This window comes from Aulonocara stuartgranti, assembly GCF_965226115.1.
Source record: "Aulonocara stuartgranti genome assembly, chromosome: 3".
NCBI classification, from domain to species: Eukaryota; Metazoa; Chordata; class Actinopteri; order Cichliformes; family Cichlidae; genus Aulonocara; species Aulonocara stuartgranti.
Genome location: NC_138941.1, coordinates 44585943 through 44603689, shown reverse-complemented (window position 1 = coordinate 44603689; position 17747 = coordinate 44585943). Strand labels below are relative to the sequence as shown.

Below are 17747 nucleotides of genomic sequence, written 5' to 3'. Positions count from 1 at the left end.
GCATTCGCATAGCAGGGTCAGAACTTGGCAGCAACAAAACAGCACAGATCCATGTCTTAGTGGTTTAGGCTGCTGGTGATAGTCATGTAATTTCCTCCACACACTTTGGGCCCCTTAATCGCAAGTGTGCGTCTTCTAAACCTAAATATTGTTGCTGACCATTTCTATCTCTTTATGATCAGAGTGTTACTGTCTTCTGGTGGTTGCTTTCAGCACATCACGAAGCTCAAAACATCTCAAACTGGTTTATTGAACACCACAAACAGTTTACTGTACTCAAGTGGCCTTCACGGTCATCAGATCACAATCCATTAGAGCACCTTTGGGAAGTCGAACCCAGCACCAGCAAGTGTTCTTTATTGTCTTATAAAATACCTTTCAGAATCAGATTTTCTGAGTTAATCCAGTTTGCACTGTTGTTGTGTACATTTTTTAAATCTAAGTGAAACTCATTTCCTATACTACTCTGGATTAAGTTCATGCGACCATTTTTTTTCCTTTTCCTGTAACTGTACTGCTGCAATCAAGGTGAACAGGAAACAACATACTCTAACTCAACATAGCAAGTGTTTAAAACTGCTACTTTTTTAAGTAAGGACCCAAACATCTTTGTAATACATATAGAAAATGTGTTCGTTTCTATTATTCACATTCATATTATGCATATTTTTGCTCTTACTTTATATATATGTTTGCTTTATAGAAGGATTTAAGATAAGATAAGATAAGATAACCTTTATTAGTCCCACACGTGGGAAATTTGTTTTGTCACAGCAGGAAGTGGACAGTGCAAAAGTTATGACGCAAAAATTAGAATACAATAAGAATAAATACAGTACACAGCTGTACAGAATAGAATAAAATAATATACTATATACAGTAGAATAAAATAGAATAAAAATATACAATAAGATAAAAATAGAATACGAATGCTATATACAACTGAGTAAAAATACAACCTCACTACCCAAGAAAGAAATGCTTGCTTTCTTGGTTTTCAATCAGAATTGTATAGCCCATATGTAAAATCATAAAAATAATCATGCTCCTGAGCAGTCTGAACGAAATCTACAGCACAATTCAAATATATTTCAGTTCAAACTTGTCACCTATATGTTTTTACTCAGAGAGAAATGATTATTAATAAAGGAAAATGAATCAGTCGTAACAGAACCGTACAGTTAGAGGACAAAAACAGTCTGTTTGACATTATTTGAAGGCCCTACATAAGTTACCAGTTGAGTAACAGTAAACAGTTTTGTGTTTCCAGGATCCTACAATGGCGGTAACCACTGATGTGTCACTCTTTGACGTCACTATGACTGCAACTCGTTTCCTGCAAAGGTGAGCACTTTTTGTTTTTTGCTCACCTATTTTATTGGGACTTTTGGTGGTAGCTCAACAGCATAATAACCACATACAGTGTTGTAATGCAGGTCAGTTAGATGTTGTGAAAGAGAAGGCAGCAATGCACGAAACCGTGACAAAAAAGGATGCTTTCGTGACATGTTTTTGATGCAATGTTCTGTTTGTCCAACAAAGCAACCAGTACAGTCTCACATATTAAACAAGCCATGTTTGCACAATAAGAGATTGGCAAACATTAAGAAACTTTCATTTTTTTAACAAACTGAATTTGAGCTCACAGTCAGACTGTGTGTTGTGCGCTATAGAAAAATTCTGATTAGAATTAAAAATTACATCAAAAATACTGATTAAATTGTCCATTTCTGTACAACTGGATAGAATATGAATACACACACACAGACATACATGCAAAAAATATATGATACTCTGCAATGATTTGCTTCAGCAATACAAAAATATTATATTTACAGTATTTACTTTCTGGACTACTCCAGTTAGCTTACATTGTTAGTATATGCGAGTTTGGGTCAACTCAATTCACATTATTTTAAATGCTACAGTTACTGCTCAAAGGTGGCCAGAGTCTTTAGTTCAGGCGCATCAATCTCCTGCTCCACTGCACTCCTGCTCTCGCCTCTGTTCTTGCTTTTGAAAGGCTTCCCCATTTTGACAGAGAGTGTGTGCAGGACGGAGCTCTCATCTGGTGAAGAGCTGCTGCGGCCGCTACGGGAAAAAGATGTGGTCCTGCTCTCTGAATTGGTGCCCTCAAAGAGCTTGCCCATGAAGCTAAACCCAGCCTGGCGGATGTGTGAGCTGCCTGCAAACACATAGAGGATGGGGTTGACAGCACTGCTGAAGTAGGCAAAGGCTGTAACGTTTGGACGGGCTGTTTTAGCAGCACGGCTCACTGTCTCACTTCCCATCAATAAACCAATCACCTGAATGAGGAAGAAGAAAAGAGGCGTAAATATTATTGGGGGAAAACAAAACAAAATAACACACAAAAAGAAAGTAAATTGTTTATGAATTTATTCCGTTATCAGTCAGAGCTATTAATGTCACTCCTGTGGTAGCATGACAAAAGTTTTGCTAGAGTAACTGGAGAAGTGCAACATATGCCTGAAGTGTTTACGTCTGGGTCTTACAGTAAGAGAGAGTTTTGATGCTGTCAACCCAGCGTTAAATAGATAACACACCTCTATGATGTTGACAATGTGGTAGGGGAGCCAAAAGACTGCAAAAGCCGAGATGATGAGCAGAATCAGGCGACTGCTTTGTCCTTTACGTTGGAACATGGCACTTCGCAGGCGGCAGATGACAGAGGAGTAGCAGGTGTTGATGAGAGTGAAGGGCACCAGGCATCCCATAATGGTCTCAAAAATGTACTGGAAAACAGGATGAGCCACACTCCCCCAGTGGTAAAGCACACAACCGCTCATGTTGTTTTTGGGACTCTTGAGAACACTGTCAGAGAATTAAAGGGAAAAGATTATGAATTCACCAAAAGATACTACGTAAGAAAATGAGAGACATGACTCTGTGTGCATGTAGGAACTAAACTATGAGTTGACAACAAAGCAAAATAAAAAGAACTGTGACAGTTTGAGTACAGGCATAAATTTGTAGGCCCTTTTTAAAGTAGTTTGGGTTAGATGTTAGACTACAGTCAAATCTGTTTTACAGTTTACTCAATACGCCCTTACAGTAATAATAAAATAATAATTTTAAAAGAAAACACTAAAAAAAGTGAAAAAATATATGATATATATATATATATATATATATATATATATATATATATATATATATATATATATATATATGATAAATTAGATATGAAAAGATTGAAAAAATAAATATTTTAGAAAATTTAGAAATGAATTGTTGAAAAGATTTATCTGCAGGAGATATTAAAAATCAAAATTTCTTTTTTTTTTCTTTATTGCGTGTTATTATAGGTGTATTACTTTCCAGTAGTGCTGTCTCTAAGTGGAGTAGTTGAGATACACTACAAAAAGGTTATCTTTATATGTTTTATATGAAAAAAGGAAAAAACTACATTATCCACATGAAGCTAATGGGAGCAGATATCCATTAAGATCAGTTCACTTTCCTTCACTGATCCGCAGCAGTAAACACATTAATACACAATTGCTTTGAATGTGAAAAAAACCTTTGGTCTCACCTGCGATAGAAAGGCATCGGCAGTGACAGCAGGAATGCTAATATCCAGACTCCCAGCAGGAGAAACAGCAGGGAGCGCTTAGTTCTTATTTTCTGGGAAACAAAAGGCCTTGTGACAGCAAGGCAACGGTCCATGCTCATCAGACAAATAAGGTAGATGGACACGTACATGTTCACATTTGATAGGTAATGCATCAGCTTGCATGCTGCTGAGCCAAACTCCCAGCCTCGGCCTCCAGCCAGGTATCTCAGGAAAAAAGGTGCACTGAGCAGGACAAGAGCATCCGCAACAGCCAGATTCAACACCAACAAACATGTCACTGAGCGCTTCTTTACACGGCAGACCACTGACCAAACCACGAACAGGTTCCCCGGAAAACCCAGTACAAATGCCAGGGTCAAGATGCCAATACCAATCTGAGCAGAGATCATCTGAGGGGCAGTGGAGGTGGTGGAGTTTGTGTTGGATGCCATTGAGAAAGCTTCTGAAGATGTTTAGTTCCAAAAGCTGTGAACTTGACTTAACCTTAAAAATAATAGAGAGGCAGGAAACAGGATATGTTGCGTTAAGATTTGTGAGTACACTCTGTATCTGTGCTTAAAATATTGCACAATTCCACAACTGCATCTAACACAAGAAAAGTGTGTACACCAGAGCTGCTTTGAATGAGCAAACATTTATTTAACCAAATGAAATTATTTGACAAGTTCCAGAGATGTTGAACATCAAAATGTGCTGAAATGTTCTAGTCTAGTCGAGTCTTTCTTGCTCTCAAAGGCCTAACTTTATCATTAGTAAATATATGAATGTACAAATCTTATGAAGGATAACAATATGTGTTTAATCACTTTCGGTTATTGGAAAAATTGGACACATAGCACACGACAACACAGAAAACAAATACTCAATATGCACTTATTTTTTGAACCACGCTGAAACATCTGGGCAATTAAAGAAGTCCAGTTCAGATCACTGAGAAGCTACACAGACATCTGTGTGCTCCACAGAAAGCTGCAACTCCTCTGTTACAAATCAAAACCTAAGAGCAGCAATAAAAATGGCAATCTAGAAATGAATGTGTAACAATGACTAAATAAATAATCTGGGAAACCTGTTGAGATTTCTGTTACTCTTTACATCCATATTAAGATTTTATTAGAAAACAATGAATTTGCCAAACTCTGTGATATCTAGTGGCTGGGAATCTTGGCATATCAAACTCTCATGCTTACCTTCAAATGGTGGTGTCTCTCTTAAAATCAGAAAAGTAAAAGCAAAAAAATAATATCCCTCTGTGTAACACCTCACACCTAACCTCCAGAGTTCCCTTCTTAACTCTGAAGATCTTGTGCGAGGAGGAAAACAGGTTTTTTAATATATTGAGTAAGAAGTGTCATGTGAGAGGAAATCAATGACCACAGGAAGCCAGCTTTGTGCTCACTCTGTTGCGAGGTAGCTGCTGTTCCTCCTACACTTCTCACTTTGTTACTGTATTCTTATTGGTGCACTGTGCTGTGTTACTGGTACGCTTTATGGGAAATATTGACATGACATCTGCTGCCTATTGTGGAGCAGTGTTTGCCCTCCATCCTTTCAGAAAACAGACTTGAATAAAGTTAATGAAATGCTAACAGTAAAGCTTTTATGTAATTTTACATAGTTTATTGACATATTCATTTAGCAACTCACTGTAACTAAAAATAAATAAGGAAATAAAAAAGAAGGAAAAAGCCAGAGTACCCTAATATATTGTGAAATTGATGATGTGTTTTTTGTGAAAGAAGAGAAATCAGAAGTGTGACTAAGTGGGGTGCGTGACGGAGGGGTATTCCAGTAAACCTTCAGTGTCTTGTTGATACACGATTTTAAGTCACAGTTGTGTATTGTACAATTTCTCTTGCAACAGACTTTTTGGCAGACCTTTACAACAACTCTTACCACATAATCCAAATGTCTTAAGTTATTTAGGAGAACAGGACATATCCAGCTACACAATGACCTGTATTATGTGTCATGCTTTTGTCATGTTTTGATTAATTTGTATTGTTATTTATTTATTTTACAATCTTAAAAGAATCAAGAGGTGTAAAGCTGTAGTTGTGTAATAAACATTTACCCATTAAAAATCAATGAAATGATTACATGTGATGGGGAGGACTGAAAATGCAGAAGGAATAACCACATACTCAGCACCAGTCCTTGGCTACATGGAGTAGTAGCAGCTTGCTGCTTATTATGTATCCTTCATCCTGATAGCGAGACCACAGGCTTGAAGCGGATGAATTTGGTTTCCCTGTAGTTCAAATGCCTGTCTTTGTTTATGACTTTGTCTTGTCTTTCTGTTCACCTATTTTCTGATCATCTGTGCTAGATTGAATGGACATCAAGTGATCAACGTAAATTATTTTCCTACTTTAGTGACTTTTACAGTGAGAGGAGTGTAACAGAGGTGCATAAGGTGTCTATGACTTTATGCAACAGACAAGGCAATATTAGATGCTTGGACATAATGGATGCTTGTTAAGCACATAAATTGTCTCTATCATGATCTCATCATTTTATCTTTACCCACTTAGGCATCAAGGCCACTTGTTCAGATTTAAGTTTGGGTCACACTGGCTTCACGTTTGACTTTAGAACAATTTAGTGTACAGAAAAGATGATGGTTGAGTGAATCAGTGTAAGGTCCTCAGGGCTTGTGATGGCAAGTCTAAATGAAAACCCCTTCACCACTGCAGTTCACAGTTGATATGAGTTGTTCAGTTTGAGTTTGAGTTTTGCCAAATGCAGTGTTGTGCTTTACGGTCAAACATCTCCACTTTGGTTTACGTCTAGTAATCTTGTTTTTTCAGATTCAACTTTGGAAACTTAATCTGTTACCATTCTCGCTAATTTTTTAAAAAAAAAATTTTGTTTGTTTGTTTGTTACAAAGAACAGGCTTTCTCCTATCCACCCATCTGAACAAACATTACAGTGGGGCAAAAAAGTATTTAGTCAGCCACCGATTGTGCAAGTTCCCCCACCTAAAATGATGACAGAGGTCAGTAATTTGCACCAGAGGTACACTTCAACTGTGAGAGACAGAATGTGAAAAAAAAATCCATGAATTCACATGGTAGGATTTGTAAAGAATTTATTCGTAAATCAGGGTGGAAAATAAGTATTTGGTCAATAACAAAAATACAACTCAATACTTTGTAACATAACCTTTGTTGGCAATAACAGAGGTCAAACGTTTACTATAGGTCTTTACCAGGTTTGCACACACAGTAGCTGGTATTTTGGCCCATTCCTCCATGCAGATCTTCTCGAGAGCAGTGATGTTTTGGGGCTGTCGCCGAGCAACACGGACTTTCAACTCCCACCACAGATTTTCTATGGGGTTGAGGTCTGGAGACTGGCTAGGCCACTCCAGGACTTTCAAATGCTTCTTACGGAGCCACTCCTTTGTTGCCCGGGCGGTGTGTTTTGGATCATTGTCATGTTGGAAGACCCAGCCGCGTTTCATCTTCAAAGTTCTCACTGATGGAAGGAGGTTTTGGCTCAAAATCTCACGATACATGGCCCCATTCATTCTGTCCTTAACACGGATCAGTCGTCCTGTCCCCTTGGCAGAAAAACAGCCCCATAGCATGATGTTTCCACCCCCATGCTTCACAGTAGGTATGGTGTTCTTGGGATGCAACTCAGTATTCTTCTTCCTCCAAACACGACGAGTTGAGTTTATACCAAAAAGTTCTACTTTGGTTTCATCTGACCACATGACATTCTCCCAATCCTCTGCCGTATCATCCATGTGCTCTCTGGCAAACTTCAGACGGGCCTGGACATGCACTGGCTTCAGCAGCGGAACACGTCTGGCACTGCGGGATTTGATTCCCTGCCGTTGTAGTGTGTTACTGATGGTGACCTTTGTTACTTTGGTCCCAGCTCTCTGCAGGTCATTCACCAGGTCCCCCCGTGTGGTTCTGGGATCTTTGCTCACCGTTCTCATGATCATTTTGACCCCACGGGATGAGATCTTGCGTGGAGCCCCAGATCGAGGGAGATTATCAGTGGTCTTGTATGTCTTCCATTTTCTGATGATTGCTCCCACAGTTGATTTGTTCACACCAAGCTGCTTGCCTATTGTAGATTCACTCTTCCCAGTCTGGTGCAGGTCTACAATACTTTTCCTGGTGTCCTTCGAAAGCTCTTTGGTCTTGGCCATGGCGGAGTTTGGAGTCTGACTGTTTGAGGCTGTGGACAGGTGTCTTTTATTCAGATGATGAGTTCAAACAGGTGCCATTCATACAGGTAACGAGTGGGGGACAGAAAAGCTTCTTACAGAAGACGTTACAGGTCTGTGAGAGCCAGAGATTTTCCTTGTTTGAGGTGACCAAATACTTATTTTCCACCCTGATTTACGAATAAATTCTTTACAAATCCTACCATGTGAATTCATGGATTTTTTTTTCACATTCTGTCTCTCACAGTTGAAGTGTACCTCTGGTGCAAATTACTGACCTCTGTCATCATTTTAAGTGGGGGAACTTGCACAATCGGTGGCTGACTAAATACTTTTTTTCCCCACTGTATTTGTTCTGTGTTTTTCTAACTACTCAGGTACCAGAAACCCAAGAAAAAAGAGGAGAAAGTATAGGAACTATCATGGAAGAACAGGTCCCTGGATGGCACGTACCATCAGCAGATAGAAGAAGTAGCTCATACAGACTTGGACAAGATTGTTGGTACCCTTCGGCCAATGAAAGAAAAACTCACAATGGTCACAGAAATAACTTTAATCTGACAAAATTAATAATGACAAATAATGACTTCATGAACTTCTTCACAAATAAAACTTTAACCGTTAGAGAAGAAATTACTCCCACTGGCAAGCTTTCCGTGGAGGAAGCAGAGTCTGGGTACAAGAGGGATGAGTCACCTATCTCCAGGGGCGAGGTCATCGTGGCGGGTAAACAACTGCTTGGTTGCAGGGTCCATGGGGTGGATAAGATCCGTCCTGAGTTCCTGAAGGCTCTGGATCTTTTAGGGCTGTCTTGGTTGGCATGCCTCTGCAATGTTGCATGGATATCAGGGGCGCTACCTCTGGATTGGCAGACCAAGTTGGTGATTCTCATCTTTAAGAAGGAGGACCAGAGGGTGTTTTCCAGCTATAGAGGGATCACACTCCTCAGCCTCCCTGGGAAAGACTGTGCTGTGATGGATGGATGAATGGTTCCAATTTTGTTAAAATATTGACTAGGGTACGAAAGATGGCGATAAATGAAATCGGTCTGAAAAGTGGAACCTAAATTAAGATTTCAAACTTTTTTCAAGCTGCTAATAAAATGACATGTCTCCAATTAAAAATAATAGAGAAAAGAGAATCCTGAGACATACTTGTGAATTTTAATAGTAAATATCAAAATTAAAGTTGTCAAGCCCATTAAGTCACGGCAGCTCAACTTTCAACTGTATAAAATGTAACAGTTGATCTGCCTTAGCATTTTTAGGCATTTTACAAATACATCATTGCATAAAGAAAATAACAGTGTCAAACCTTAAAAAAATTCACATGTACAGTGCACCAGCTCCTTTAAGGAGTAAATGTTGAATTGAAAGTAGAGGTAAGTAGGAATCTGAAAGTCCTACATAGTTCCTCGCAGTTTTTCCTCTTGTGGGACAGTTCAGAGCTGAGCAAGGCTCATTTGTGTGGTATACAGTTCCTCTTTTAAGCATCACCTCAAAAATATATCAGTGTATCATGCTTCCAGGTGCAGCCTGTTCCAGGAATGCGATGTCAAGTTATATCCTTTGTTATAGTCTCATTTCAGAAGTGAGGAACCAGCTGTTAGTAAGTTATTAAAACCTTTCCAATTTTGTCCTAAAAAATGTGCTTTCACCGTTGATGGAGGAAGAATTTATAATTTTAATATTTCAAGGGCACAGCACTATATCAGGCCTATTGCCTCATGTCGTCTACTTACCATTCTGCACTGGTTTGATATTAGAACTTGAGTTAGTGGTAGAATCTGGGTCTCTGTCTTTTAGCATTACAGCATCTGCATCTTTGTCTCTATCATGACTATTCTGGCTGTTTTGTCTACTCTTCCTTGTAACTGAATCCAACCCAGTGCCCTCAAACAAGCGAGCCATGAACGCAAGTCCTTCTCGTCGGATGTAAGACTTTCCTGCGAAAAAGTACAGCACGGGGTTGGCGCAGCTGCTCATGAAGGCTGTGGTAGAGGTGACAGCACGACTCCTGGTCCATATTTTATGCAGTCTGTGAGGGAAGAGAGGTGAGCACAATACAAACGTAAACATGATGGGAAAAATAATTAATTCATTAATTAATCAAATATAAAATAACTTGGTTTTGCCTACAGCTGATTAATGCAGGCAGAGATTTTTCTAGAAGAGATGAAAATTTGGGGGAACTTTTTATCATGTGCATTTCTTTTGGGACACAGATGAAAGATTGACCTTAAAGGTCATCTGCCAAAAACATGTTTTCTGCATTGAAAGTCAGCATATAGTCAGTAATTATGTGTGTAACTAACTGCCAAGGGAACCCATAAATAAATACATATATATCTATATAGATATATATCTATACCGAACCTTTTTTTCCTTTTTGTAAAAGTACATTTGAAAATGAGAAGTATTTTTAGCAATAAAATACATTTGGAGTAAAAAGCTTTCAGAAAAAAAAAAGAAAGACTTCAGCATTTCAATAAGCTACATGAATTGTTGCAGATTATAGTTATTTACAAGGTATTTAAAAGAGAGACCAGAGGCTGTGATAGTAAAAGCAGAAATGTTGTCTTGACGACCACATCCCTTGAGATAATGAGATAAAAAAAAATAAAAATCCCCAAATGACTCTTAGGCCTCTGTAAAAAAAACAAAAAAACATTAATTTTCCTATATCTATATCAATTCTTAAATGCTAATGATGTAAATGAACTTTAGCTTTTAGATGTCATGAAACTTTAGCATACAGGAATTAGGTTTTTGAAAATAGTGTGCCATGGCTCTAGTTCCATCACACATATCACATATCAAGGTGAAATTTTCCAAACTGTTCAATGACTAAAAAGTTCACTTTGACTTCAGCACCACCTGACTCACTTCTTCTCAATAGTAATTGTAAACTTGTGTCTTAAATTATACTTACATAGTTTTTACTTGACTCTCTGGATACACTGCCCATGTAACCTGAGCAAAATGTAAAAATAGTTAAATTATTTTTTCGTTGAGAATCATCATAATGATGAATTTTATAAGCATTTTTGGAAGAAGGTATTATGCATAAAATTAAGACTGTGGGACATACTTGCACCAGGTTTATGAAATGGTAGGGCAACCAAAACAGGCAGAAGGTCAACACGATGGCCAGGATGAGCTTCTCGCTACGAATGCGACGGCGGAACTTGGTCTGTCGGATCCGACGCAAGATGCATATGTAGCTGACTACAATGACAGTATAAGGAATTAGAAATCCCAATATGATCTCCAGTGTGTATTGTAGGACCACCTGTACAGGGAGAAAACACAAGACGGATGAAAAATAGTGTAGAATGGAGGTGCTAATGTGTATATATGTATGCATAGATTAATAGGTAGATAGAGAGGTAGATTTAAACATTTTCAGTATTCCTCTATCAGAATTCTTCTCAACTCACATGGCTGCATAAATCATGGAAGGAATCGCAAACATGCATAGGTCCCTTGTCCCTCACTTCTCTGAAGAGGAGTGCAGGAATGGAGGCGACAATCACCAGTGCCCACACCGCTGCCAGCACACGCGGTACCGTCTTTTGGGTGGTGATAACACCGACACGTTGTGGCCACAGCACAGCCACCAGCCTGTAGAGGCTCATCATCATAATGAGCTGGATGGAAGCGTACATGTTGGCTAGACACAGGTAGTAGAGGACCTTACACATTACATTCCCAAACACCCAGTTCTGTTTAACGAGGTAGACAATGAAAAACGGGGTTAAAGCCATTAGAAAGCCATCTGCGATAGCTAAGTTAAGGATGAGAAGAGTAGTGACAGATTGCTTTCGGGCTCGTGCCGCGATGCTCCAGATGACGAACAAATTTCCTGGGCAGCCCAGGAGAAAGATGAGGCTGAGGATGAAGGCACCCATAGATGTGGCAACTGGATTATCCATAATGGTTTCATTTCCTACAGCAGTGTTTGTCAAATTTGAACAATCTCTGTGGGCCATCTTTGTTTCCTGTCAAAGAGAATGATTCATTCGGTCATTTTATTACTCCCTTTTAACAAGAATAAAGAAAATAGAGACAGCATCTCAGGGCTGCAGCAAGAATATGGCAAAGGAATAATAAATAATAATAAAAGTCTTCACCTCCTCCCACGAGTGCCAGGCTTAAAAGCATGAATTTCATGTAGGAAAGTGTGGGAGTGTGGTGCAAGTGCAACAGGTTTTAACGGGGACTCTTAATTCCTGAACAAACGAGACCAGACATGAGTGGAAAGCACCAGTGAGTGTGTTGGTGTCAGTATTTAACCAGAGATTGTACTTTAGACTTCTGTGCTCCTTCTCTTCAGGGTCATTGAGGGAAGGTGATTTTTACACAAACAGAACCGAACACAACAAAAAAAAATTTACTGGGAAGCTTCAAAATACAGTCAGGAGAGAATAGTATTAAAGTATTTAAATAGTATAAAATAGCATTATAGTATTAAATATACACTAAAAATGATATGCACTGTATGAGAAGTGTGTGGATACATGAGGATAATCACTTACTTTATTTTTATTTTTCTGACAATTAATTCGTTTACAGCCTAACACTTTATGTGAAACTGACACTCATTTTAAAATAATAGAGCACCGTGCTGTAGCGCAGACTACTGGCCAAGTGGTGAATAAATCAGTGAGATTTTCCCATTTTAACCAGCTGCAGCATTTATGCATTAGTCCAATATATTGTTTATCATTGCCCTGTGAGAGAAACGCAGTCTCAGTATATTCATAGCAATGGCATTGAAATGAACAGTCGTGTGTTGATATAATGTCTTGGTGCTAACACACATGTGTGTTCAAATGTGAAGTCTATACGTATTAATAAGCTTTCTGACATTTACTTAAACCAGGAAGTTTTTTTTCCATTTGTTAACAGGATAATAACTTCAGTGAATGCATTTTAACACTGTGTCCCTTAGGTTGAGCAAAAGTTGCATTGAGTTGGTGTTTGGATCCTTGACTGCTATTTAATGTTTTTCAGTTACATGATGTTGTGTTTGCTGGTTCACAGTGTGGTAATGTGTGTCTGTTATTTGTAGTGGTTTCATCAGTATTTCTATGTGTGCCTTTCTGTGCCTTGTTCTTTAAGTATGCCTTGGTCCATTTTTATTTCCTTGTCTAGTACTTCCTCTTAACCGTTACTCTTCAATTTTACTGTGAATCTTAGTTTTTTGTGTGTGTTTTGCTTCCTATCTGTCCCTCATTACTTTCACCCGAGCCTTATTTCTGACTCTGTTTGCCATTCCCAACCAGCTCTTTGTATATAAATAGTCCTATCTTCCCTCTGTCCTTTCTTGTGGTGTAAACTTAGTATAATTACCTTGTAATTCCTGCAATAACTGACCGCAAGGCAATAGAAATTGGCCCTGTCGTACTGAGACAGTTTTATTTTGGGGGATTTGATGACGTAAACTAAGGTAATAAAAATATGTGTATGTATATCTAACATTTACAGCCCTGGAGACATTTATACATTAGCAGAGACACTTTGATGTGTGAATATGCTCTCTGTAACTAACTGGAAGCCCATAGTTGTTCAAGAAAATGTACACAAGCGCCAGTTTAGAAAACATGTGTCAACATCAATTCTGATGTCAAAATAAATTTTAGCTCATACATCAAATGTTTCTCACATGTATTTTCTTTTTTTCCCCTCTCCAGCAGCTGACTTCAAGAATCAGAGTCCTTTCACATTACTGAAAATGTTTTTCAAAAAAAACGTGTCACTACATGATCTACACATCTACACTCTCTGTCACTCCAGTCAGGCAGTGTCAGTATGCCTCTGCGTATAATCAGGTACTCACACCTACACTTGCTGAACAAACCTGTTTGATATTTCTTAGCAAACTGTCTTGTAGTTGGTGTTTATTACAGAGTCAATAAACGTGCAGTTGTTTTTAAAGTTAAGCAAGCTCACACAAGGTGAGACGGCAGGCACAATCAAAGCAGTCAATATTAAGCTTTATGAAGATTTACAGCAGACTACTGCTTTAAAGCACAAATACATTTAGCATGTATTAAATGTGAGGAGGTGCAGGTAATTAAGGAGTAGTAGTAGAAATAGATTCTTTCTTATCTTTATAAAGTAGTAAAATTATTAAGAGACACTCTCCAGTTTTCTCCTGTTGCTTTTGTTTTAAGCACAACAAGCGATAAGTGAAAACAAAACTAAAAAGAAAATCATTTCTATCTTGAAAAAACCCATTTTAATAATCATGTCGCTAAATATAACTATGAAGATTCTTCTAAAATAAATACATAGAAAAAAGATGAATGAAAAGAAAGACCAAATTTAAATGTAGAGTTAATGATAAGTGTTTTCAGATTTCAGTTGATTTCTGCTTTTTTCTTGATTTTGAAGTAATGTGACCACATGACAGTTGTTTACAAAGAGCTGGTCAAACCTCATGGGCAGTGACATCCAAGCAGCAGTGGACGCTGACACTGTTTTTTCTTGTTGAGCTGTGCAACACCTACAACTTATACCAACTATAACCAGGTCATGGATAAATGGCAGATTTTTTTTCTCCAGTTTCTATTACGCTTGTTGTCGCAGTGTTTCTATTTTCTTTGGTTTTTGTCAGCTTAATCTCTATTTTTATTACCATGTATACACACAGACCTTCCTGTTAAACCACATGATTAATAAAAACATGCCTAACTTAGAGGGTGTGTTTGTGTGCTCTGTGATTCACATGCATACCTATTCCACCCACAGAGAAAGGGGACGCGCACAGAAAGTGTACAACACATTGAACATAAGTGTCCAGAAATGTAGCTGTACCTGACATATTCATACTTTCAAAAGCTCTAATATACATGAGAACAGTATCAGCCATGGAAACATGCAATATGCCATGCAGTCTCAAAATAAATATATAATTCACTAGGCTGCAGAAAATGAGCTATTGTAAAGAATCATTAATAAGAACAAACAAATCCCAGATCAGAAAAGAAAGAAAAGACTTACCAAGTTAAATGTAAATCCCAATACAGAAAAGAAAACACCATGTGCTTGAAAAGGAGTCTGAATATGTTAAAGATGTTGTAGTTTCTTCCTTTTCTTTTAACCTTTTGGTCCCACCTCACTTTCCCCCACCTACTTTCATTCTGTTTCTCTCTCTGAGCCCTCTCTCCATTGACTTGTCATGCTTGCTGTAACACGCAGGGAGCAGAGGAAGGTGTGTCCCCATTATGCCTCGCCTCTCTTGGCTCTGGTAGTTCGTCAACATTCTCAAGCAGATAAACCCAAAAGCAAACCAGTAAAAGGATAGTTCATCCAAATCCCTGTTCATCTTATTTCCACTGTTTAGTGCATCCAAAATGTTTCTAGACCTTTGCTGTCAAAGCAACAGTTGTTGTTTTAGAGGCATATGTCAAAACCTTAACTAAAATTTTCACTTTACTACTAGGACACACACACACCTTGCACCCATATGACTGTTGAACAAGAACACACATCCTTCGTGGTTTAGGGCTATAACTAGGGATGGGTATCGTTTAGGTTTTATCCGATACCGGTGCCAAATCGGTACTTTTGAAACGGTGCCGGTGCTCAAACGGTGCTCAAACCGGTGCTTAAAGAATGGAGAACACAAAATTGGTCCAAAAACCTCTCATGTTCAGCTGGTTTTTTGTAAAAAGATAACAATGTTAGCCTTTTCTGCAGCTATGTGGCATATATGGTATCACTCTTGGCTGGAAGCAGTGCTTAATCAATGGAAAAAAACACAAACTTTGTCCAAAAACCTCTCATGTTTAACTGTTTTCCACTTTTTCTTTGGTCATTTTAGCCTTTTTGGGAGTATCTGCCATCAAACAAGAAGACAGCCGCATGTAGCTATGATGATGTTTGATAGTTCACCTTATATGCATTAATGTAATAACGTGGTTAGCCTACTCAACGTAAATTACACACGAACAACATTAAGCTACTCATGCAGAGAAGAACGGCCGCCGCTGCCATCATCATCCGTCATCATTTCTGCTACACTGGCAGGGCTAGGGGCCAGGACTCTCCTCTTCGGGGGTTTTGGGGGATATTGCTAACTCCGGGTCCGATAACAGGCAACCCACGCACAGTAGATGCGCTTGGTGTGAGGTCTCGCAGCAAGCTATCATATGGCGCATTTCTGGGCTTTAAAAAAAAACGCTATGCGTCGCCAGGTGTTTCATCGGATTTGAGGTGTTACCTCCTTTGACAGTATCACAGTATCAGCTTAAAGCACTTGTTGCAGGCTGCTGAGTTTGCATATTTTGCTGTGAAGTACAGCCAGACTTCTGACCGCTTCGCCTTGGGCATTTTTAATCTGTAGCTCTGCTCTAAAAGAACGTACGTACCTGGCCCCGCCTGCTATCCTCGGAAACGTAAAATGATTGGCTAGAAGTGTATCACAGCTCAGGAAAAAAAAGCACCGAAATGTGCGCTGCTTTTCGGTCTGGTTACTACCGTTTATGTCAGAACCAGTGCCATCATGGCACTGGTACTGGTACCCATCCCTAGCTATAACTGCAAGATTTTCAGACCTGTAGGGATTTGTGACAAAATCTTCCCTTTTTTTATATTTTATTTTTTAATAAACAACCTATAAGAACACAAATAAACCAAAAATAAACAAATAATCAAAAATAAACAAACGGGTGTACCATCTAGTGTGTATACACACACACACACACACACACACACACATACACACATTACCACACATACATACACGTACACACCCATATACTTAGACATACATACACATACCTACATACATATGTATTCGCCTATACCCTCATACATACTGACATATACATATATACACATAACAATTCAGAAATATGGCATACATAATTACAGAGATTCAAACAAAATCGGGTCTCCTTGACAAAATGTAATGTTTCCATTTATCCCAAATATCACTAAATATGTCATATTGGAGTCTATTAATGAAGGTAATTCTTTCCATTTTAAACATCCCATAAACAATCTCATACCAGTCATTTAGTGATGGAATTTTCACACTAAGCCATTTCTTGGTAATAGTCTTACGGGCAGCCAAACTCAGAATACCATACAACAGCTTGGACATTTTATCTACATTCACTGAGTATAAATATCCAAACAAAAGTTCATCCCAATTAAAGGGAAGTTGCATACTAAAAATGATCTGTAACTCAGAATGAATCGATACCCAAACAGTGTTGATCAATGGGCAAGACCAAAACAAGTGGAAATGTTTTATTCCTTGGGCCCCACAGTTTCTCCAGCAGCTAGAGTGATTACAATAATGTTTACTTTGTGCAGGAGTAATAAAAAACCTACAGAGACCCTTCCAACCAAAACATCTCCATATATTAGAACTAGAAATTCTCCACTGAAAAGCACACTGCTGATACCAAATGTCATTTGAAATTGCTGTATCCCTTTGTTTCCCTTTCCCATTTTTTTTTAAATGTAGGTAGTATTCCGCTTCTTAACCTCTTGTATACCCTTATACAGTCTAGAAATCACCTTGAGGCTGGGATCTGCCTGGTAAGCCTTGACAAATATATTCAAAACAGGAAGAGAGAAAAGATCTGTTGTTTTATGTATAAAGTTATGTAGGTGATGCCTAATTTGAAGAAACCTAAAAAAATCAGTTTTGCTTAACTGGTATTGATCTTTTACTGATTGGAAGTCCCTAAGAATTCCCTTATCATAAAACATACAATATGCCATTAAGCCTTGCCCTGCCCATTTTTTATATCTTACATCTAACTTATTGGGTAAAAAATCAAAATCAAAAGTGCACCATCTTAAAATCCTGGCCTCTTCATTCCAATCATTCTTATTAAGAAATTGTAACCAAAGTTTTAAAGGCAGGTTAATCCATTGGTTTCCTTGATTAATTTGTTTTTTAATAAGTGTCACATCCCCTAAGCTTGCCTGAATTGGAAAATC

General features: G+C 38.4%; 2 protein-coding genes across 3 annotated transcripts; both read right to left on the bottom strand.

Moving 5' to 3' along the window:
- Positions 1-1332: 1332 nt before the first annotated feature.
- LOC309701965 (leukotriene B4 receptor 1-like) lies at positions 1333-4983 on the bottom strand. The gene is made up of 4 exons (XM_082526318.1): positions 4786-4983; positions 3554-4078; positions 2565-2832; positions 1333-2306 (listed from the first exon to the last, which is right to left on the bottom strand). Exons 2-4 carry the CDS (start codon positions 4024-4026, stop codon positions 1929-1931), a joined length of 1119 nt encoding a protein of 372 aa, XP_082382444.1. The 5' UTR covers positions 4027-4078; positions 4786-4983; the 3' UTR covers positions 1333-1928.
- Positions 4984-8923: 3940 nt separating this feature from the next.
- On the bottom strand, positions 8924-14948 carry LOC309701966 (leukotriene B4 receptor 1-like). Of its 2 annotated transcripts, XM_082526319.1 has the most exons (5): positions 14790-14948; positions 11222-11782; positions 10873-11073; positions 10714-10754; positions 8924-9819 (listed from the first exon to the last, which is right to left on the bottom strand). In XM_082526319.1, exons 2-5 carry the CDS (start codon positions 11771-11773, stop codon positions 9516-9518), a joined length of 1098 nt encoding a protein of 365 aa, XP_082382445.1. In that variant the 5' UTR covers positions 11774-11782; positions 14790-14948; the 3' UTR covers positions 8924-9515. The 2 variants fall into 2 exon arrangements, with proteins under 2 accessions (XP_082382445.1, XP_082382446.1); XM_082526320.1 differs by lacking the exon at positions 14790-14948 and having other exon boundaries at positions 11222-13471.
- Positions 14949-17747: the final 2799 nt, after the last annotated feature.